Source organism: Oncorhynchus kisutch, linkage group LG17, assembly GCF_002021735.2.
Source record: "Oncorhynchus kisutch isolate 150728-3 linkage group LG17, Okis_V2, whole genome shotgun sequence".
In the NCBI taxonomy this organism is placed as follows: Eukaryota; Metazoa; Chordata; class Actinopteri; order Salmoniformes; family Salmonidae; genus Oncorhynchus; species Oncorhynchus kisutch.
The window spans coordinates 82,946,774-82,971,773 of NC_034190.2; the positions used below are offsets into that span (position 1 = coordinate 82,946,774).

At 44.4% G+C, this 25,000-nt stretch overlaps 1 protein-coding gene across 1 annotated transcript in view; it reads right to left on the reverse strand.

The window, feature by feature from the left end:
- The window catches only part of LOC109885864 (laminin subunit alpha-5), a 281,944-nt gene that overhangs the window by 195,970 nt on the left and 60,974 nt on the right, over positions 1-25,000 (reverse strand). The window contains 5 exon segments of the mRNA XM_031793358.1: positions 742-857; positions 9,972-10,069; positions 11,584-11,754; positions 12,124-12,242; positions 21,225-21,342. Coding sequence (XP_031649218.1) covers positions 742-857; positions 9,972-10,069; positions 11,584-11,754; positions 12,124-12,242; positions 21,225-21,342 — 622 coding nt within the window.

Below are 25,000 nucleotides of genomic sequence, written 5' to 3' on the forward strand. Positions count from 1 at the left end.
ACTGAGGCTTATCTTAGGGGATAGTTACTGAGGCTTACCTTAGGGGATAGTTACTGAGACTTACCTTAGGGGATAGTTACTGAGACTTACCTTAGGGGATAGTTACTGAGGCTTACCTTAGGGGATAGTTACTGAGACTTACCTTAGGGGATAGTTACTGAGACTTATCTTAGGGGATAGTTACTGAGACTTATCTTAGGGGATAGTTACTGAGACTTACCTTAGGGGATAGTTACTGAGACTTACCTTAGGGGATAGTTACTGAGACTTATCTTAGGGGATAGTTACTGAGACTTATCTTAGGGGATAGTTACTGAGACTTACCTTAGGGGATAGTTACTGAGACTTATCCTAGGGGATAGTTACTGAGACTTACCTTAGGGGATAGTTACTGAGGCTTATTTTAGGGGATAGTTACTGAGACTTATCTTAGGGGATAGTTACTGAGACTTACCTTAGGGGATAGTTACTGAGACTTACCTTAGGGGATAGTTACTGAGACTTATCTTAGGGGATAGTTACTGAGATTTATCCTTGGGGATAGAGGTTTACTGAGACAGCCAGAGAGATAAGAGCCGATGGTAGGTGTGTGTGTGTGTGTGTGGTGTGTGTGTGTGTGTGTGTGTGTGTGTGTGTGTGTGTGTGTGTGTGTGTGTGTGTGTGTGTGTGTGTGTGTGTGTGTGTGTGTGTATGTGTGTGTGTGTGTGTGGGGGGGGGGGGGGGGGGTATGGTAACACGCACGTTCACACTCGTTAGCCTTGTAAATGGTCGCTGGTTTCCATGGTAGCTGGTTGAATCCGGGGCAACACTGGTCACATGACTTCCCACAAGTGTTGTGCTGGCAATCACACTGCAGTCTAGAGGAGACAACGCACATATCAACAGATAAACAGACATGGATGAATACACAGACAAAACAGAGACTTATATATCTGTAGTTCTCTAACTTTGACAGCTCTTGAGAAGGAAAGCCTACCTCTGATCCAGTACATCACACTGTGTGTGTGTGTGTGTGTGTGTGTGTGTGTGTGTGTGTGTGTGTGTGTGTGTGTGTGTGTAGCTCTGTGACAGCTCTTCTTCAGATAGACAGCGCCTTGCGCTCTAACATCCCATTGTTACCAAAACACAATAGGCAAAAAATAGGCCTAATTAATTGAGGTTGAATTTTTAGCCAATGTTCAAAATTCCTCAAACTCTTTTAAATGTCTTTAGTGGCGTCAGAGAGGCCATGGAGAACTGTGTCCAATCCGCTCAGTTATAAACCCGGAGAGAAACCTGATCTGTACATGAAAGAGTTAATCCCTACAGTCTCAGAACTTCACCCTGCTTAATCCCATTTAATATGAACAATCTGCAGTTTTACACGGTGTGGACAAAACAGATCAGGAAGAGAGAAAAAAACGACGGCATTAATCTGGTCATTCAAGGACAAAAGCACGTACAACCATATACAGTGTATTCTCAAATGCATATCTTCACAACGGGGCCTGAGTAGCAAGCAGTTTACTTTGGACACGCTATACAGTGTATTCTCAATATATAATATATAATATATATATAATCTGGTGTAAAAACAGATTTATAAGGGTACTAACTAAAGGTCAAGAGACTATAACAGAATATATTCTATAGTTTATAACAGTATAGATTCTATAGTATATCACAGTATATATTCTATAGTATATCACAGTATATATTCTATAGTATATCACAGTATATATTCTATAGTCTATCACAGTATATATTCTATAGTCTATCACAGTATATATTCTATCACAGTATATATTCTATAGTATATCACAGTATATATTCTATCACAGTATGTATTCTATAGTATATCACAGTATATATTCTATAGTATATATTCTATAGTATATCACAGTATATATTCTATAGTATATCACAGTATATATTCTATCACAGTATATATTGTATAGTATATCACAGTATATATTCTATAGTATATCACAGTATATATTCTATAGTATATCACAGTATATATTCTATAGTATATCACAGTATATATTCTATAGTATATCACAGTATATATTCTATAGTATATCACAGTATATATTCTATAGTCTTATTTTCAATGACGGCCTAGGAACAGTGGGGTTAACTGCCTGTTCAGGGGCAGAACGACATATTTGTACCTTGTCAGCTCGGGGATTTGAACTTGCAACCTTCCGGTTACTAGTCCAACGCTCTAACCACTAGGCTACCCTGCCAGCTCTACACTCTAACCACTAGGCTACCCTGCCAGCTCTACACTCTAACCACTAGGCTACGCTGCCAGCTCTACACTCTAACCACTAGGCTACGCTGCCAGCTCTACACTCTAACCACTAGGCTACCCTGCCAGCTCTACACTCTAACCACTAGGCTACGCTGCCAGCTCTACACTCTAACCACTAGGCTACCCTGCCAGCTCTACACTCTAACCACTAGGCTACCCTGCCAGCTCTACACTCTAACCACTAGGCTACCCTGCCAGCTCTACACTCTAACCACTAGGCTACGCTGCCAGCCCAACGCTCTAACCACTAGGCTACCCTGCCAGCTCTACACTCTAACCACTAGGCTACCCTGCCAGCTCTACACTCTAACCACTAGGCTACGCTGCCAGCTCTACACTCTAACCACTAGGCTACCTGCCACCCCTACACTCTAACCACTAGGCTACCCTGCCAGCTCTACACTCTAACCACTAGGCTACCCTGCCAGCTCTACACTCTAACCACTAGGCTACGCTGCCAGCTCTACACTCTAACCACTAGGCTACGCTGCCAGCCCAACGCTCTAACCACTAGGCTACCCTGCCAGCTCTACACTCTAACCACTAGGCTACGCTGCCGCTCTACACTCTAACCACTAGGCTACGCTGCCGCTCTACACTCTAACCACTAGGCTACCCTGCCAGCTCTACACTCTAACCACTAGGCTACGCTGCCACCCCTACACTCTAACCACTAGGCTACCCTGCCAGCTCTACACTCTAACCACTAGGCTACCCTGCCGCCCCTACACTCTAACCACTAGGCTACCTGCCGCCCCTACACTCTAACCACTAGGCTACCCTGCCAGCTCTACACTCTAACCACTAGGCTACCCTGCCAGCTCTACACTCTAACCACTAGGCTACCCTGCCAGCTCTACACTCTAACCACTAGTCTACCCTGCCGCCTCTACACTCTAACCACTAGGCTACCTGCCGCCCCTACACTCTAACCACTAGGCTACCCTGCCAGCTCTACACTCTAACCACTAGGCTACCCTGCCAGCTCTACACTCTAACCACTAGTCTACCCTGCCAGCTCTACACTCTAACCACTAGGCTACGCTGCCAGCTCTACACTCTAACCACTAGGCTACCTGCCACCCCTACACTCTAACCACTAGGCTACCCTGCCAGCTCTACACTCTAACCACTAGGCTACCCTGCCAGCTCTACACTCTAACCACTAGGCTACGCTGCCAGCTCTACACTCTAACCACTAGGCTACGCTGCCAGCCCAACGCTCTAACCACTAGGCTACCCTGCCAGCTCTACACTCTAACCACTAGGCTACGCTGCCGCTCTACACTCTAACCACTAGGCTACGCTGCCGCTCTACACTCTAACCACTAGGCTACCCTGCCAGCTCTACACTCTAACCACTAGGCTACGCTGCCACCCCTACACTCTAACCACTAGGCTACCCTGCCAGCTCTACACTCTAACCACTAGGCTACCCTGCCGCCCCTACACTCTAACCACTAGGCTACCTGCCGCCCCTACACTCTAACCACTAGGCTACCCTGCCAGCTCTACACTCTAACCACTAGGCTACCCTGCCAGCTCTACACTCTAACCACTAGGCTACCCTGCCAGCTCTACACTCTAACCACTAGGCTACGCTGCCAGCCCAACGCTCTAACCACTAGGCTACGCTGCCAGCTCTACACTCTAACCACTAGGCTACGCTGCCAGCTCTACACTCTAACCACAAGGCTACGCTGCCAGCTCTACACTCTAACCACTAGGCTACGCTGCCAGCTCTACACTCTAACCACTAGGCTACCCTGCCAGCTCTACACTCTAACCACTAGGCTACGCTGCCAGCCCAACGCTCTAACCACTAGGCTACGCTGCCAGCTCTACACTCTAACCACTAGGCTACGCTGCCAGCTCTACACTCTAACCACTAGGCCACCCTGCCAGCTCTACACTCTAACCACTAGGCTACCCTGCCAGCTCTACACTCTAACCACTAGGCTACGCTGCCAGCCCAACGCTCTAACCACTAGGCTACCCTGCCAGCTCTACACTCTAACCACTAGGCTACGCTGCCAGCTCTACACTCTAACCACTAGGCTACCCTGCCAGCTCTACACTCTAACCACTAGGCTACCCTGCCAGCTCTACACTCTAACCACTAGGCTACCCTGCCAGCTCTACACTCTAACCACTAGGCTACCCTGCCAGCTCTACACTCTAACCACTAGGCTACCCTGCCAGCTCTACACTCTAACCACTAGGCTACCCTGCCAGCTCTACACTCTAACCACTAGGCTACCCTGCCAGCTCTACACTCTAACCACTAGGCTACCCTGCCAGCTCTACACTCTAACCACTAGGCTACCCTGCCAGCTCTACACTCTAACCACTAGGCTACCCTGCCAGCTCTACACTCTAACCACTAGGCTAGCCTGCCAGCTCTACACTCTAACCACTAGGCTACGCTGCCAGCTCTACACTCTAACCACTAGGCTACCCTGCCAGCTCTACACTCTAACCACTAGGCTACGCTGCCGCCTCTACACTCTAACCACTAGGCTACCCTGCCAGCTCTACACTCTAACCACTAGACTACCCTGCCAGCTCTACACTCTAACCACTAGGCCACCCTGCCAGCTCTACACTCTAACCACTAGGCCACCCTGCCAGCTCTACACTCTAACCACTAGGCCACCCTGCCGCCTCTACACTCTAACCACTAGGCTACCCTGCCAGCTCTACACTCTAACCACTAGGCTACCCTGCCAGCTCTACACTCTAACCACTAGGCTACGCTGCCAGCTCTACACTCTAACCACTAGGCTAACCTGCCAGCTCTACACTCTAACCACTAGGCTACCTGCTGCCTCTACACTCTAACCACTAGGCTACCCTGCCGCCCCTCCACTCTAACCACTAGGCTACCCTGCCAGCTCTACACTCTAACCACTAGGCTACGCTGCCAGCTCTACACTCTAACCACTAGGCTACCCTGCCAGCTCTACACTCTAACCACTAGGCCACCCTGCCAGCTCTACACTCTAACCACTAGGCTACGCTGCCAGCTCTACACTCTAACCACTAGGCTACCCTGCCAGCTCTACACTCTAACCACTAGGCTACGCTGCCAGCTCTACACTCTAACCACTAGGCTACCCTGCCAGCTCTACACTCTAACCACTAGGCTACCCTGCCAGCTCTACACTCTAACCACTAGGCTACCCTGCCAGCTCTACACTCTAACCACTAGGCTACCCTGCCGCCTCTACACTCTAACCACTAGGCTACCCTGCCAGCTCTACACTCTAACCACTAGGCTACGCTGCCAGCTCTACACTCTAACCACTAGGCCACCCTGCCAGCTCTACACTCTAACCACTAGGCTACCCTGCCGCCTCTACACTCTAACCACTAGGCTACGCTGCCAGCTCTACACTCTAACCACTAGGCTACCCTGCCAGCTCTACACTCTAACCACTAGGCTACCCTGCCAGCTCTACACTCTAACCACTAGGCTACGCTGCCAGCTCTACACTCTAACCACTAGGCTACGCTGCCAGCTCTACACTCTAACCACTAGGCTACGCTGCCACCTCTACACTCTAACCACTAGGCTACCCTGCCAGCTCTACACTCTAACCACTAGGCTACGCTGCCACCTCTACACTCTAACCACTAGGCTACCCTGCCAGCTCTACACTCTAACCACTAGGCTACGCTGCCAGCTCTACACTCTAACCACTAGGCTACGCTGCCAGCTCTACACTCTAACCACTAGGCTACGCTGCCGCCTCTACACTCTAACCACTAGGCTACGCTGCCAGCTCTACACTCTAACCACTAGGCTACGCTGCCGCTCTAGGATCTAATTATCAATATAAATTAAACTAAACCTACAATACTATGATTTCCTTGAAAGTAGAAGACTCAAAACGCCATATCCTGAAAGGGCAAGACACAGACTCGTTGACTTTCAGCACAATATGAGGTGGTTGTAGGATATTAGACAGCAACTTACTGGGACCGATTACCACGAGGGACTGGAACACGATGTTTAACCAGCAACATACTGAAAATAGCACCAATATGGAAAGTCTGTATCAATTGACTGTATTATTTTTCTAAATGAAATTTAGAGACAGAAATGTGAATCTTTGAAGATTGCTCTGATTACAATGGCTTTGGACTGCTCAGGATGCGTTTCAAAACACCAAGGGGAAATCCAATACTGAGAGATTTTTTTTTAGAAGTCTGTTTTTGATGCTTTCCATCAGGTGGATTCGTGATAAAAACACCTCGGCATTGTGACTCCTGCCCCTCTTTCTACATCACCTAGATACGATCAGTTTAAATGTACAGAGTCTTTGCTTCACGTGAAAACACACATTGTTATAATACTTCCTGCTCTGTGAGGGACTGTACTCTGGGTGCCGTCGTTCCTGGTCTGCAGAAATAATATAGCATCAGCATAAGTGGTGAGAGTATGCCTGTGTGGGTGAGAGTATGCCTGTGTGGGGGAGTATGCCTGTGTGGGTGAGAGTATGCCTGTGTGGGTGAGAGTATGCCTGTGTGGGGGAGTATGCCTGTGTGGGTGAGAGTATGCCTGTGTGGGGGAGTATGCCTGTGTGGGTGAGAGTATGCCTGTGTGGGTGAGAGTATGCCTGTGTGGGTGAGAGTATGCCTGTGTGGGTGAGAGTATGCCTGTGTGGGTGAGAGTATGCCTGTGTGGGTGAGAGTATGCCTGTGTGGGTGAGAGTATGCCTGTGTGGGTGAGAGTATGCCTGTGTGGGTGAGAGTATGCCTGTGTGGGTGAGAGTATGCCTGTGTGTGGGGGAGTGTATTTGGGCCTGACAAAAACTAGTGAAAGCAATTATCTAGACACCCCACAAGACATGCCACCAGAGGTCTCTTCACAGTCCCCAAGTCCAGAACAGACTATGGGAGGCACACAGTACTACATAGAGACATGACTACATGGAACTCTATTCCACAGTACTACATAGAGACATGACTACATGGAACTCTATTCCACAGTACTACATAGAGACATGACTACATGGAACTCTATTCCACAGTACTACATAGAGCCATGACTACATGGAACTCTATTCCACAGTACTACATAGAGCCATGACTACATGGAACTCTATTCCACAGTACTACATAGAGCCATGACTACATGGAACTCTATTCCACAGTACTACATAGAGCCATGACTACATGGAACTCTATTCCACAGTACGACATAGAGCCAGGGGTACATGGAACTCTATTCCACAGTACTACATAGAGCCATGACTACATGGAACTCTATTCCACAGTACTACATAGAGCCATGACTACATGGAACTCTATTCCACAGTACTACATAGGGCCATGACTACATGGAACTCTATTCCACAGTACTACATAGAGACATGACTACATGGAACTCTATTCCACAGTACTACATAGAGCCATGACTACATGGAACTCTATTCCACAGTACTACATAGAGCCATGACTACATGGAACTCTATTCCACAGTACTACATAGAGCCATGACTACATGGAAGTCTATTCTAACTCTATATATTCTATAGTATATCACAGTATATATTCTATAGTATATCACAGTATATATTCTATAGTATATCACAGTATATATTCTATAGTATATCACAGTATATATTCTATAGTATATCACAGTATATATTCTATAGTATATCACAGTACGTATTCTATAGTTTATAACAGTATATATTCTATAGTTTATAACAGTATATATTCTATAGTATATCACAGTATATATTCTATCACAGTATATATTCTATAGTATATCACAGTATATATTCTATAGTATATCACAGTATATATTCTATAGTATATCACAGTATATATTCTATCACAGTATATATTCTATAGTATATCACAGTATATATTCTATAGTTTATAACGGTATATATTCTATTGTATATCACAGTATATATTCTATAGTATATCACAGTATATATTCTATAGTATATCACAGTATATATTCTATAGTATATCACAGTATATATTCTATAGTATATCACAGTATATATTCTATAGTTTATAACAGTATATATTCATTAGTATATCACAGTACGTATTCTATAGTTTATAACAGTATATATTCTATAGTATATCACAGTATATATTCTATAGTATATCACAGTATATATTCTATAGTATATCACAGTATATATTATATAGTATATCACAGTATATATTCTATAGTTTATAACAGTATATATTCTATAGTATATCACAGTATATATTCTATATTATATCACAGTATATATTCTATACTATATCACAGTATATATTCTATAGTATATCACAGTATATATTCTATCACAGTATATATTCTATAGTTTATAACAGTATATATTCATTAGTATATCACAGTACGTATTCTATAGTTTATAACAGTATATATTCTATAGTATATCACAGTATATATTCTATAGTATATCACAGTATATATTCTATAGTATATCACAGTATATATTATATAGTATATCACAGTATATATTCTATAGTTTATAACAGTATATATTCTATAGTATATCACAGTATATATTCTATAGTATATCACAGTATGTATTCTATATTATATCACAGTATGTATTCTATAGTATATCACAGTAGGTAGTCCTATTGCCAACCATCATCAGTTGATCCAGTAAATAATTCCTGAATGACAGTCGAGTGATTAAAATATGTCATTTCCTGCTTTATTTACAGCAGGTTCCAGTAAGAAAGCATCAAGGTAATGAGTTAGTGTTTTCATATGTTTCTGTGCTTCGGGATTGGACACCAAGTCCACTGCGCGCAAATGTGTAGGCTGTTGCGCAACACCCGCCGGTATTGTGTGAATATCCTAATGATAATGATGTTGTGAGCCCGGTAACAGATAGGCTGTAAGTCCCCTTAACCATAGACTGTTGTTAGGAAAACACTGTCTCTAAATTCACAATGTTTACATTTCTACAAGTCAGACTTTTAAAAAATTGTAAACGTCCAAGTGTCGGCCTTTTACCAGATTCCTGTTTTTTCCCCGTGAACTGTTTCATTTGAATTATTTATAACAATTCAGTACGATATAGTCTATAGAATATTTAGCCCACAATGATTTTATTTTATTTTAGACCAAATTAAAGAACAACTATGCATGTTTTCATGAAAAGCATTAAATAAGACATAACATTTTTCACATTCTTTAATTTAAAAAAACTGTAACAGAAACAGGCTACAACTCGCTTCCCAGTTTCCACCCTCCCCCCCAAGTCGGCCTTCATATGCATGGGGGTCCATATGCAAACATACACGTAGGTGAGAGGTAAAGAGAGGAGTCAGGTTCATTTAAGACTAAATATCTTAAATTAATTAACAGAATTTATGTGTGTAATTTAGGTGTAGTAATCTCTACAGAATCTATTGAGGTGTAGTAATCTCTACAGAATCTATTGAGGTGTAGTAATCTCTACAGAATATATTGAGGTGTAGTAATCTCTACAGAATATATTGAGGTGTAGTAATCTCTACAGAATATATTGGCATGTAGTAATCTCTACAGAATATATTGGCATGTAGTAATCTCTACAGAATCTATTGAGGTGTAGTAATCTCTACAGAATATATTGAGGTGTAGTAATCTCTATTCTAGAAGCTATCATCTATTAGTGTATAGTCAGACTGTCCCTCTTACTTGTAGGGGTCGTTGGGGTCGTGTGGGTCGCAGGCCTCAGCGTGTCCGTTACACACACAGCGTCCTCCGATACTGATGTCCTTGATACTGTAGTAATACTGCAGGGAGACAGGCAGAGCACAAAGACATTAGATCAAGTTGACAAGTGATTGCACAATATATCTGTAAAATATAAAATAATATTTTAATGTAAAGTGCTTTTCTACCTCCTGCCACCTACCCTCTCGCCCCTTCTCTACCTCCTGCCCCCCTACCCTCTCGCCCCCTACCCTCTCGCCCCTTCTCTACCTCCTGCCCCCCTACCCTCTCGCCCCCTACCCTCTCACCCCTTCTCTACCTCCTGTCCCCCTACCCTCTCGCCCCCTACCCTCTCGCCCCTTCTCTACCTCCTGCCCCCCTACCCTCTCGCGCCTTCTCTACCTCCTGCCCCCCTACCCTCTCGCCCCTTCTCTACCTCCTGCCCCCCTACCCTCTCGCCCCCTACCCTCTCGCCCCTTCTCTACCTCCTGCCCCCCTACCCTCTCGCCCCCTACCCTCTCACCCCTTCTCTACCTCCTGCCCCCCTACCCTCTCGCCCCCTACCCTCTCACCCCTTCTCTACCTCCTACCCCCCTCCCTTGTCCTTCCCCCCTACACTCTGACCCTTCTCTACATCCTGCCATCGTCCCTCTCACACCTTCTCTACCTCCTTCCCCCTACCCTCTCGACTCCTACCCTCTCTCCCCTCTACCCAGTAGTACCCACCCTGTGTGTGATGGTTGGGTCACGGAGGGCCTTGCCTATCAGGTGCCCCAGGAGGGTGTTGGTCCTGTACCCTAACCCAGTACCCTAACCACAAACCTAACCCAGTACCCTAACCACAAACCTAACCCAGTATCCTAATCCACTACACAGTACCCTAACCCAGTACCCTAACCACAAACCTAATCCAGTATCCTAACCACAAACCTAACCCAGTACCCTAACCCAGTATCCTAACCCAGTATCCTGACCCAGTATCCTAACTCAGTACCCTAACCCAGTATCCTAATCCACTACACAGTATCCTAACCCACTACCATGTATCCTAACACAGTACCCTAACCCAGTATCCTACTCCACTACACAGTACCCTAACCCAGTATCCTAACACAGTACCCTAACCCAGTATCCTAACCCAGTATCCTACCCCAGTATCCTAACCCAGTATCCTAATCCACTACACAGTATCATAACCCAGTACCCTCACCCAGTATCCTAACCCAGTATCCTAACCCACTACCCAGTACCATGTATCCTAACCCAGTATCCTAACCCAGTATCCTAACCCAGTATCCTAACCCAGTATCCTAACTCAGTACCTTAACCCAGTATCTTAACCCACTACCCACTACCCAGAATCCTAACTCAGTACCCACTACTCAGAATCCTAACCCAGTATCCTAACTCAGTACCCTAACCCAGAATCGTAACCCAATACCCACTACCATGTATCCTAACCCAGTATTCTAATCAACTACCCAGTATCCTAACCCAGTACCCTAACCCACTACCCACTACCATGTGTCCTAACCAGTACCCATCAGTACCCTAACCCAGTACCCACTACCATGTGTCCTAACCCAGTACCCACCCTGCGTGTGACGGTGGGATCGCGGAGGGCCTTGCCCATCAGGTGTCCCAGGAGGGTGTTGGTTCTGAGGAAACGGAGACGGATGTTGGTGGCCTTGGTGAAATCCCTCAGGACTGGAGAGTAGGAGAAGTTCATAGCCCCGGGACGCCCGTTCACTAGAGACACCACCACCTGGGAGAGAGGGACGATGTCACACACACACACACAGACGCTGTCTCTCACACACTCACACACACACACACAGACGCTGTAACACTCTCACACACACACACACGCTGTAACACACACACACACAGACGCTGTCTCTCACACACACACACACACACAGACGCTGTCACACTCACACACACACAGACACTGTCTCTCTCTCACACACACACACACACACACAGACGCTGTCTCTCTCTCTCACACACACACACACACACACACACACAGACGCTGTCACACTCACACACACACAGACGCTGTCTCTCTCACACACACACACACACACACACACACACACACAGACGCTGTCACACACACACACCACTGTACCTCTCCATTCTCCAGGGGTACGATGCGGGAGTATTCAGTGGTACAGATGACGTCGTTGTCAGAGTTGATCCGTTCCATACTTCGCTGTCCGAAGCGCTCAATGCAGTCTCTCTTAGAAGCTGTTAAAACACACATACACACGTAAATACACACAAACACACGTAAATACACACAAACACACATAAAATACACACAAACACACATAAATACACACAAACACACATAAATACACACAAACACACATAAATACACACAAACACACATAAATACACACAAACACACATAAATACACACAAACACACGTAAATACACATAAACACACATAAATACACACATAAATACACACATAAATACACACATAAATACACACATAAATACACAAACACACATAAATACACATAAACACACGTAAATACACACATAAATACACACATAAATACACACATAAAGCAACACAACAATAACCAGAGAGAAGAACGATAAGAATCTGTGACGGATATGAGCTGAGATGTGTGTTGGTTCAGTCACAGTGTTGTGGAAGCTACTCTGAAAATGTAGTTGACCAAGTTACTTCACACCGGAATAAGTTAAACTACACTAAAGCTTCCCTTAAGAAAAAGCTACACTGAACAAAAATATAAACGCAACATGTAAAGTGCTGAGTTGAAATAAAACATTTCCCTCAAATTTGACATATGCACCAAAAAAATCGTATTTCTCTCAAATTTTGTGCCCAAATTTGTTTACATCCCTGTTAGTGAACATTTCTACTTTGCCAAGATTATCTATCCACCTGACTCAAAGAGCATGATCATTACACAGGTGCACCTTGTGCCGGGGGGACAATAAAAGGCCACTCTAAAATGTGCAGTTTTGTCACACAACACAATGCCACAGATGTCTCAAGTTAAAGGAGCGTGGCAACTGGCAGGTTGACTGCAGGGATATCCAACAGAGCTGTTGGCAGAGAATGTCATGTTCATTTCTCTCCCAACCGGCGTCACAACCGCAGACCACGTGAATGGCGTTGTGTGGGCAAGCGGTTTGCTGATGTCAACGTTGTTAACTGGTTGTCCCATAGTGGCGTTGGGGTTATGGTACGGGGGGCAGGCATAAGCTACGGACAACGAACACAATTACATTTTATCGATGGCAATTTAAATGCACAAAGATATCCTGACAAGATCTTGAGGCCCACTCTTGTGCCATTCATCTGCCACCATCACCTCATTTTTCAACATGATAATACACTACCCCATGTCACACGGATCTGTACACAATTCCTGGAAGCTGAAAACTAACCAGTTCTTCCATGTTCTACATACTCACCAGACATGTCACCCATTGAGCATGTTTGGGATGCTCTGGATCGACGTGTAGGACAGCGTGTTCCAGTTCCCGCCAATATCCAGTAACTTCACAGCCATTGAAGCGAAGTGGGACAACATTCCACAGGCCACAATCAAAAAGCCTGACCCACTCTGTGTGAAGGAGATTTGTCGCACTGCATGAGGCAAATGGTTTGTCACACCAGATACGGACTGGTTTTCTGATCCACTCCTCTACCTTTTGTTTTCAGGTATCTGTGACCAACAGATTAACAGTACATCTGTATTCCCAGTCATGTGAAATCCATAGATTAGGGTCGAATGAATTTATTTCAATTGACAGATTATTTTATATGAACTGTCACGGTCACATGCGCTTAGATTTTTGTTCAGTATAGTTTACTTAACTAAAGTTACTTTTAAAATGTAGTTCACTACACCGAAACTACTTTGTGAAAAATTATCATATCTAAATCTGAGATGTTATAACCTACAAATTGCAAGAACAGTTCACTCTGGAGACAGATGTTAACAGAATGTGTAATTTAGCCTATTACACATAAAAACAGTTTGAAGTGAGAATCAGGCTGGTCCGAGGCCCAAACAGAAAGGACAATCAGGCAGGTCTGAGGCCCAAACAGAAAGGACAATCAGGCTGGTCCGAGGCCCAAACAGAAAGGACAATCAGGCTGGTCTGAGGCCCAAACAGAAAGGACAATCAGGCAGGTCTGAGGCCCAAACAGAAAGGACAATCAGGCTGGTCTGAGGCCCAAACAGAAAGGACAATCAGGCAGGTCTGAGGCCCAAACAGAAAGGACAATCAGGCTGGTCTGAGGCCCAAACAGAAAGGACAATCAGGCAGGTGTGAGGCCCAAACAGAAAGGACAATCAGGCAGGTGTGAGGCCCAAACAGAAAGGACAATCAGGCAGGTCTGAGGCCCAAACAGAAAGGACAATCAGGCAGGTCTGAGGCCCAAACAGAAAGGACAATCAGGCAGGTCTGAGGCCCAAACAGAAAGGACAATCAGGCTGGTCTGAGGCCCAAACAGAAAGGACAATCAGGCAGGTCTGAGGCCCAAACAGAAAGGACAATCAGGCAGGTCTGAGGCCCAAACAGAAAGGACAATCAGGCAGGTCTGAGGCCCAAACAGAAAGGACAATCAGGCAGGTCTGAGGCCCAAACAGAAAGGACAATCAGGCAGGTCTGAGGCCCAAACAGAAAGGACAATCAGGCTGGTCTGAGGCCCAAACAGAAAGGACAATCAGGCAGGTCTGAGGCCCAAACAGAAAGGACAATCAGGCTGGTCTGAGGCCCAAACAGAAAGGACAATCAGGCTGGTCTGAGGCCCAAACAGAAAGGACAATCAGGCTGGTCTGAGGCCCAAACAGAAAGGACAATCAGGCAGGTCTGAGGCCCAAACAGAAAGGACAATCAGGCAGGTCTGAGGCCCAAACAGAAAGGACAATCAGGCAGGTCTGAGGCCCAAACAGAAAGGACAATCAGGCAGGTCTGAGGCCCAAACAGAAAGGACAATCAGGCAGGTCTGAGGCCCAAACAGAAAGGACAATCAGGCAGGTCTGAGGCCCAAACAGAAAGGACAATCAGGCAGGTCTGAGGCCCAAACAGAAAGGACAATCAGGCAGGTCTGAGGCCCAAACAGAAAGGACAATCAGGCTGGTCTGAGGCCCAAACAGAAAGGACAATCAGGCAGGTCTGAGGCCCAAACAGAAAGGACAATCAGGCTGGTCTGAGGCCCAAACAGAAAGGACAATCAGGCAGGTCTGAGGCCCAAACAGAAAGGACAATCAGGCAGGTCTGAGGCCCAAACAGAAAGGACATTCTGGACTACCTTACCCATAATTAGTAGTCTTTCTTCAGAAAAAGTAGTGTGTAGTTCCAGTAGTTAACTACACAGCAAAAGAGTAATGAACTACTGCAAATATTACCAAGTCTGGATTTAGTTAAACTACCACCAAGCTACAGCAAGATGTAATGAAATGATTCTGCTGAACTACATTGCATGTAATTCCCTACTCCCCAACACTGACTAGTAAATGGTATTACAGCGTGAGTCTACAGGTGAGACACTGACTAGTAAATGGTATTACAGAATGTAATTCACTTCTCCCCAACACTGACTAGTAAATGGCATTATAGCATGAGTCTACAGGTGAGACACTGACTAGTAAATGGCATTATAGCGTGAGTCTACAGGTGAGACACTGACTAGTAAATGGTATTATAGCGTGAGTCTACAGGTGAGACACTGACTAGTAAATCAAATCAAATCAAATTTATTTATATAGCCCTTCGTACATCAGCTGATATCTCAAAGTGCTGTACAGAAACCCAGCCTAAAATTTGATTTGATTTGATGATTAGTAAATGGTATTATAGCGTGAGTCTACAGGTGAGACACTGACTAGTAAATGGTATTATAGCGTGAGTCTACAGGTGAGACACTGACTAGTAAATGGTATTATAGCGTGAGTCTACAGGTGAGACACTGACTAGTAAATGGTATTATAGCGTGAGTCTACAGGTGAGAAAGCAGGTGTGGGAATTCAGGCTGTTAAAACCCCTGGGCTAAAGGGTCTGCTGCTGTTCTGTTTTATAACGTTCTGTTTTATAACCCTCTCTGTCTCTCTCTCTCTCTCCCACTCTCCCTCTCTGGGAATTGGGTGGCCCCGGGAATTTCATTTCACCATGCTCTACCCACTGAGCCCTTCAGGACCACTAGCTAGCTGTTAGCCTTATCGTCATCACTAGCCCTCTTTAAGAGACCATTGATAATACGCCACCCTCCATAAAACTCCTCCTTAAAGCTTAATCATCTGGATCACGCTCTACATGTGTGTTAGGATCACGTTCTGCGTGTGTGTTCGGATCACGTTCTGTGTGTGTGTTAGGATCACGTTCTGCGTGTGTGTTAGGATCTCTGCGTGTGTGTTAGGATCACGTTCTGCGTGTGTGTTAGGATCACGTTCTGCGTGTGTGTTCGGATCACGTTCTGCGTGTGTGTTCGGATCACGTTCTGCGTGTGTGTTAGGATCTCTGCGTGTGTGTTAGGATCACGTTCTGCGTGTGTGTTAGGATCTCTGCGTGTGTGTTAGGATCACGTTCTGCGTGTGTGTTCGGATCACGTTCTGCGTGTGTGTTAGGATCACGTTCTGCGTGTGTGTTAGGATCTCTGCGTGTGTGTTAGGATCACGTTCTGCGTGTGTGTTCGGATCACGTTCTGCGTGTGTGTTAGGATCACGTTCTGCGTGTGTGTTCGGATCACGTTCTGCGTGTGTGTTAGGATCACGTTCTGCGTGTGTGTTAGGATCACGTTCTGCGTGTGTGTCATTTTAAACACACATTAGTTTATATAACATAGCTGCTGCTCTCCCTCCCTTTATGTTTCTCTCTTTACCTTCTCCTGAACCATGATAATGTCTCTGCCTCGTGTTTTCCCCTAAGAGGAAAAGAATAAAGTACCGAAGCTGTATCGGATCTAGCCAGGGCCTGTACTGACGCTGAGGTGGGCTGGCAGCAATGCTCGGAATGTTCCAGTCTCCCACCTACTGATTGACAGCTTGTGCCTTCAGTCAGGTGGAAGCAGCTCTGTGAGAGCCCACCCACCCCACGGCCCCTGCCCTTGCCTCTCAAGGTTATTCCGAACCAAACACCCCAGAACCTCGGAATAACCCTTAGAATCACAAACATCTAAACACAACTTAACACACAAAAAGGGGAGAAAAACAAACTCAGGGGTTTAACTATAAAACCTCCCAGACACCTGCACTACTAACACACAAACCTTATCCTCTTCCTGAGCCTTCTCTTCTCAATGTTCAGCAAGTCAAACTCAGGGGTTTAACTATAAAACCTCCCAGACACCTGCACTACTAACACACAAACCTTATCCTCTTCCTGAGCCTTCTCTTCTCAATGTTCAGCAAGTCAAACTCAGGGGTTTAACTATAAAACCTCCCAGACACCTGCACTACTAACACACAAACCTTATCCTCTTCCTGAGCCTTCTCTTCTCAATGTTCAGCAAGTCAAACTCAGGGGTTTAACTATAAAACCTCCCAGACACCTGCACTACTAACACACAAACCTTATCCTCTTCCTGAGCCTTCTCTTCTCAATGTTCAGCAAGTCAAACTCAGGGGTTTAACTATAAAACCTCCCAGACACCTGCACTACTAACACACAAACCTTATCCTCTTCCTGAGCCTTCTCTTCTCAATGTTCAGCAAGTCAAACTCAGGGGTTTAACTATAAAACCTCCCAGACACCTGCACTACTAACACACAAACCTTATCCTCTTCCTGAGCCTTCTCTTCTCAATGTTCAGCAAGTCAAACTCAGGGGTTTAACTATAAAACCTCCCAGACACCTGCACTACTAACACACAAACCTTATCCTCTTCCTGAGCCTTCTCTTCTCAATGTTCAGCAAGTCAAACTCAGGGGTTTAACTATAAAACCTCCCAGACACCTGCACTACTAACACACAAACCTTATCCTCTTCCTGAGCCTTCTCTTCTCAATGTTCAGCAAGTCAAACTCAGGGGTTTAACTATAAAACCTCCCAGACACCTGCACTACTAACACACAAACCTTATCCTCTTCCTGAGCCTTCTCTTCTCAATGTTCAGGAAGTCAAACTCAGGGGTTTAACTATAAAACCTCCCAGACACCTGCACTACTAACACACAAACCTTATCCTCTTCCTGAGCCTTCTCTTCTCAATGTTCAGGAAGTCAAACTCAGGGGTTTAACTATAAAACCTCCCAGACACCTGCACTACTAACACACAAACCTTATCCTCTTCCTGAGCCTTCTCTTCTCAATGTTCAGCAAGTCAAACTCAGGGGTTTAACTATAAAACCTCCCAGACACCTGCACTACTAACACACAAACCTTATCCTCTTCCTGAGCCTTCTCTTCTCAATGTTCAGCAAGTCAAACTCAGGGGTTTAACTATAAAACCTCCCAGACACCTGCACTACTAACACACAAACCTTATCCTCTTCCTGAGCCTTCTCTTCTCAATGTTCAGGAAGTCAAACTCAGGGGTTTAACTATAAAACCTCCCAGACACCTGCACTACTAACACACAAACCTTATCCTCTTCCTGAGCCTTCTCTTCTCAATGTTCAGCAAGTCAAACTCAGGGGTTTAACTATAAAACCTCCCAGACACCTGCACTACTAACACACAAACCTTATCCTCTTCCTGAGCCTTCTCTTCTCAATGTTCAGCAAGTCAAACTCAGGGGTTTAACTATAAAACCTCCCAGACACCTGCACTACTAACACACAAACCTTATCCTCTTCCTGAGCCTTCTCTTCTCAATGTTCAGCAAGTCAAACTCAGGGGTTTAACTATAAAACCTCCCAGACACCTGCACTACTAACACACAAACCTTATCCTCTTCCTGAGCCTTCTCTTCTCAATGTTCAGCAAGTCAAACTCAGGGGTTTAACTATAAAACCTCCCAGACACCTGCACTACTAACACACAAACCTTATCCTCTTCCTGAGCCTTCTCTTCTCAATGTTCAGCAAGTCAAACTCAGGGGTTTAACTATAAAACCTCCCAGACACCTGCACTACTAACACACAAACCTTATCCTCTTCCTGAGCCTTCTCTTCTCAATGTTCAGCAAGTCAAACTCAGGGGTTTAACTATAAAACCTCCCAGACACCTGCACTACTAACACACAAACCTTATCCTCTTCCTGAGCCTTCTCTTCTCAATGTTCAGCAAGTCAAACTCAGGGGTTTAACTATAAAACCTCCCAGACACCTGCACTACTAACACACAAACCTTATCCTCTTCCTGAGCCTTCTCTTCTCAATGTTCAGCAAGTCAAACTCAGGGGTTTAACTATAAAACCTCCCAGACACCTGCACTACTAACACACAAACCTTATCCTCTTCCTGAGCCTTCTCTTCTCAATGTTCAGGAAGTCAAACTCAGGGGTTTAACTATAAAACCTCCCAGACACCTGCACTACTAACACACAAACCTTATCCTCTTCCTGAGCCTTCTCTTCTCAATGTTCAGGAAGTCAAACTCAGGGGTTTAACTATAAAACCTCCCAGACACCTGCACTACTAACACACAAACCTTATCCTCTTCCTGAGCCTTCTCTTCTCAATGTTCAGCAAGTCAAACTCAGGGGTTTAACTATAAAACCTCCCAGACACCTGCACTACTAACACACAAACCTTATCCTCTTCCTGAGCCTTCTCTTCTCAATGTTCAGCAAGTCAAACTCAGGGGTTTAACTATAAAACCTCCCAGACACCTGCACTACTAACACACAAACCTTATCCTCTTCCTGAGCCTTCTCTTCTCAATGTTCAGCAAGTCAAACTCAGGGGTTTAACTATAAAACCTCCCAGACACCTGCACTACTAACACACAAACCTTATCCTCTTCCTGAGCCTTCTCTTCTCAATGTTCAGCAAGTCAAACTCAGGGGTTTAACTATAAAACCTCCCAGACACCTGCACTACTAACACACAAACCTTATCCTCTTCCTGAGCCTTCTCTTCTCAATGTTCAGCAAGTCAAACTCAGGGGTTTAACTATAAAACCTCCCAGACACCTGCACTACTAACACACAAACCTTATCCTCTTCCTGAGCCTTCTCTTCTCAATGTTCAGCAAGTCAAACTCAGGGGTTTAACTATAAAACCTCCCAGACACCTGCACTACTAACACACAAACCTTATCCTCTTCCTGAGCCTTCTCTTCTCAATGTTCAGGAAGTCAAACTCAGGGGTTTAACTATAAAACCTCCCAGACACCTGCACTACTAACACACAAACCTTATCCACTTCCTGAGCCTTCTCTTCTCAATGTCAAATTCGGTCAAACTCAGGAAGTCAAATCCAGGAAGTCAAATTCAGGAAGTCAAATTCAGCAAGTCAAATTCAGCAAGTCAAATTCAGCAAGTCAAACTCAGGAAGTCAAATCCAGGAAGTCAATTTCAGGAAGTCAAATGAGTCATAGTTCTAGTCACAGGAACATGTAGTGATGGGGTTCAAATAAATACTATTATATATCGCAATATTACTTTTGGACGATATTATATCGATACTTTGACTCCAAGTATCAATTTGTAAAAATAACAATTAAAAAAATATATTTTTTCTAGGTGTCTGTAGCTGTGCCAAAACTCTGGTATTATTTCTTTTCTCTTTAGATAGTGAGCAAACATGTTATCAACACCTTTATTTCCATGATTGATGAAAACTAATTTTCTCTTGTCTCTATCTGGTCTCGCTCTGGTCTCTTTGCAGCAATATGTTTGGAACATCAAGTCACAATAAAAGACTTTTGAATCGAGAGTATTGAATCGCAATGATTATAGAATCATGAGATTCACAATGCACATAGAATCATGAGAATCACAATGCATATAGAATCATGAGAATCACAATGCATATAGAATCATGAGAATCACAATGCATATAGAATCATGAGAATCACAATGCATATAGAATCATGAGAATCACAATGCATATAGAATCATGAGAATCACAATGCATATAGAATCATGAGAATCACAATGCATATAGAATCATGAGAATCACAATGCATATAGAATCATGAGAATCACAATGCATATAGAATCATGAGAATCACAATGCATATAGAATCATGAGAATCACAATGCATATAGAATCATGAGAATCACGATACACATCGGCACCTAAGTATCGTGATAATATTGTATCGTGAGGTCCAATTCCCAGCCCTACTCACAGGCGAAGAACTGCCACGGCTGGTAGGTCTCTCCGAAGTCGGTGGAACGTTCTAGCACCCAGAGGTCTGGTCGAGGAGAGTTGGCAAATTTGATCAGGACATAGGCCACGTGGAAGAGCTGGAGAAAGAAGAGGATAAAACACATTCAATGTTTACTTTTCAGAGAAACATGAAAAAAGGGGCGATTTTTAGGGGAATTCTCAAAGATGGGGGAGACAAATAGAGAGAGAAATCTGCTAGTAAAAAAATGACATCCAACACTTGTGATTTTAATCTGAAACACGGGGAATGTTTATATAATGTTTATTTCAGGGAAATTCTCAGAATTCGTTTTGAAATATGAATATTCCCCTTCTTTGCTTCTAGTATGTCATTGTCACACACAGTAACATTTAGACCTGAAAACACTTATTAACCTGTGTCCTGTGTCCTATTCTCCATTGGGCTCTGGTCAAAGGAAGTGCACTATTATAGGGTACAGGATGGCATTTGGGATGCATCCCTGGACACTTCATAAAGGCTAATAAAATATGTGCTGTCGATGTTAGGAATTGTGAGCTTAATTTCTCTATTCATCTAGTGGTGAGTTAAAAAAAAAAAAGAATTGTTCCCTTGATGCACTATTCAAAGAGAGTAATTTAGTAACAGAAAGGATGGAATTTCTGTGTTAGGCTTTGACGTTTGTGTGATGTTTGTTCCCATCGATCTATCATCAAAGACAGACACAAGAGAGAGAGAGAGAGACCAAGAGAGAGAGGAGAGAGGATGAGAGAGACAGAGAGAGAGAGGAGAGAGAGCAGAGAGAGAGAGGAGAGAGAGAGAGGAGAGAGAGAGAGAGGCAGACAGAGAGAGACAGAGGAGAGAGGACAGAGAGAGAGAGAAGAGAGAGAGAGAGAGACAAGACCGAGAGACACCACAGAGAGAGAGAGAGGACAGATGAGAGACAGAGGCCAGACAGAGAGAGAAAGAGAGAGAGACAGAGAAGAGAGAGAGAGACAGAGAGAGCAGAGAGGAGACATAGAGGCATACAGAGAGAGACAGAGAGAGACAGAGAGAGAGAGAGAGAGAGACACAGCGAGAGAGAAAGAGAGAGAGACAGAGAGAGACAGCGAGAAAGAGAGTGAGAGAGAGAGAGAGGGAGAGAGAAGAGAGAGAGAGACAGCGAGAGAGAGAGAAAGAGAGAGAACGAGAGAGAGAAAGAGAGACAGCGAGAAAGAGAGAAAGAGAGAGAAAGAGAGAGAAAGAGAGAGAAACAGCGAGAAAGAGAGTGAGAGAGAACAGAGAGAGAGGAGAGAGACAGAGAGAGACAGAGAGAGAGGAGAGAGACAGAGAGAGAGGGAGAGTGAGGGAGAGAGACAGAGAGAGAGGGAGAGAGACAGACAAACAGAGTGAGATAGAGACGCAAGCTGAACAGTGGATATTCAGGTTAAGGTTGAGCTATTTCGCTCGCTCGGATGCTTCCTCTGGTGAGATTGATGCATCTTGCTGTCGGCGTCTCGGACCCCCAAAGTGGGATTTTTGTTGCATTTGGAGGAGCTCATGTTTCATCCAGGCTGCATTTCACACTCTGGGGCGTATAGTCTCCCTTGCCAAACCCATGGCGTTCCACCTATTGAGTTCAAATATCCTATATGTGTTGGAGTGTTCCTGTCACAGTTTTTTTTTCACCTTATTTAACCAGGTGGCCAGTTGAGAACAAGTTCTCATTTACAACTGCGACCTGGCCAAGATAAAGCATAGCAGTTCGACACAAAACAGCAACAACACAGAGTTACACATGGAGTAAAACAAACATACAGTCAATAATACAGTAGAAACAAGTCTATATACGATGTGAGCAAATGAGGTGAGATAAGGGAGGTAAAGGCAAAAAAAGGCCATGGTGGCGAAGTAAATACAAAATAGCAAGTAAAACACATATACACAAGGTAGAAGTGTACTTAGTACAGTACACAGCCTGGTCTCATAGACTAGACGTAACATAGTAAACGTAAATCCGAGACACTCAAATGAGTATGATATGTTAAGTTTGGTATGATTACAAAAAAGATAGAAGGTTACGTAAAAGGAAAGGTTCACCCGTTTTGAATGATATGGTTTGAGTGTTTCTGTGAGGGATGTTCTATCAATCCCCGGGGGTCATTTCCTGTTTTCATGTGTATCTGAGTTAATGACGTTCCAGCAGGCAGAAATCCATCTGGTATGACGTAGCACCGTGGTAAAGTCTCTCCCACTACACTGGAAATGAATAGGAATATGACTTTCAGATCGCTAAAATGTCTATCGTATGTCTATCGTATATGTCAGATATTTATACTGGCCGGTGTCATAACTAAGGAGGAAGTCTTCTCTCGACTGAGCCATTTATGATTTTTTTTTTGAAGTTCCTACCTCGAGAATTGTGTAATTTAATGGAGGGTCTAGCACATTTTCTCCTATTTGTCTGCCTCTACAGTCCAGGGTGCATTGCATGGTGCCAGAGATATTACAGAAGAAAGGAGATAGGAATCGAAAATAAATTAACATTTAACACCTCCACCCAGCAGACTGTCGATCTCTTCACGTTGTCATGCTGCATCACTTGCCTGCTAAGCTAATCGTCACCAATCCCTTCTCAGAGTCAGGGCATATGTCGAGAAACATACCTATTTTCCTCGAAAGTACTTAATGTCACGATTCCCTTTAGCTATACAATACTACAAATAGCAAGTTAATGATCTAATATTTTGGAAAAGATTTTTAACGTTGTACTTCTTTGTACTACAAAATGTCTGTTATTGTTGTTGTTTTTTGAGCTAGCGTCCAATAGACTCCCATTCGCTCTTTGTCCCAGAATCTCCCAGAATGCACTGAATGCACCCCCATTGACGTAGCATGGGCATCGTTTCCCATCATTTCAAAAGTATATCTGCCGTTGCGAATATTAGACTCCACTCTGTGAGGCATATCGATCTGCAGGTTGAACATGAGATTGAGATTGGAGACTCATGAGATTGGAGACTCCTAAATTGATAGTGCAGTTTGTTTAGGTGATTTTACAGCTAACTAGCTACGAAACATAATGACATTGTCTTTGGTATTAATATATATTTTTAAATTATTATTATTTTATTTGTAATTATTGCCCCTTTTTTCTCCCCAATTGGTAGTTACAGTCCTGTCCCATCACTGCAACTCCTGAGGCGAAGGTCGAGAGCCATGCATCCTCCGAAACACGACCCTGCCCAAGGAACACTGCTTCTTGACACACTGCTCGCTTAACCCGGAGGAAACACCGTACAACCGGAGACCGTCAGCGTGCGCCCGGCCCGCCACTGGAGTCGCTAGAGCACGATGGGACAAGGACGACGCTGGGCCAATTGTGCTCTACCTCATGGGTGTCTCAGGCTCAGCAGGCTGCGACATAGCCCGGGATCGAACCTGGGTCTGTAGCGACGCCTCAAGCACTGTGATGCAGTGCCTTAGACCTCTGCGCCACTCGGGAGGCCGTCTTTGGTATTATTGTGTGTAGCTACGTTTGCTAGCTAGCTAGCCAGCCAACCCATAGTGAGAGCATTGCAAGTTTCCATGTTGCTACCAACGTTATTATCATGCCAAAATGTTCACCAAAAAATTTTTGTCTCACATATTAGTGTTATTTAACTCAGTAAATTAATGTTATTTAACACTGTAAATTAAAGAAATGTGGTTTTTTTCAGTAGATTTTTCCTTTAAGTCAAAAACAAAAGAACAGCGATCGGGGTGGATGGGTCGGCGTATAAAACTAACGTCTAGCA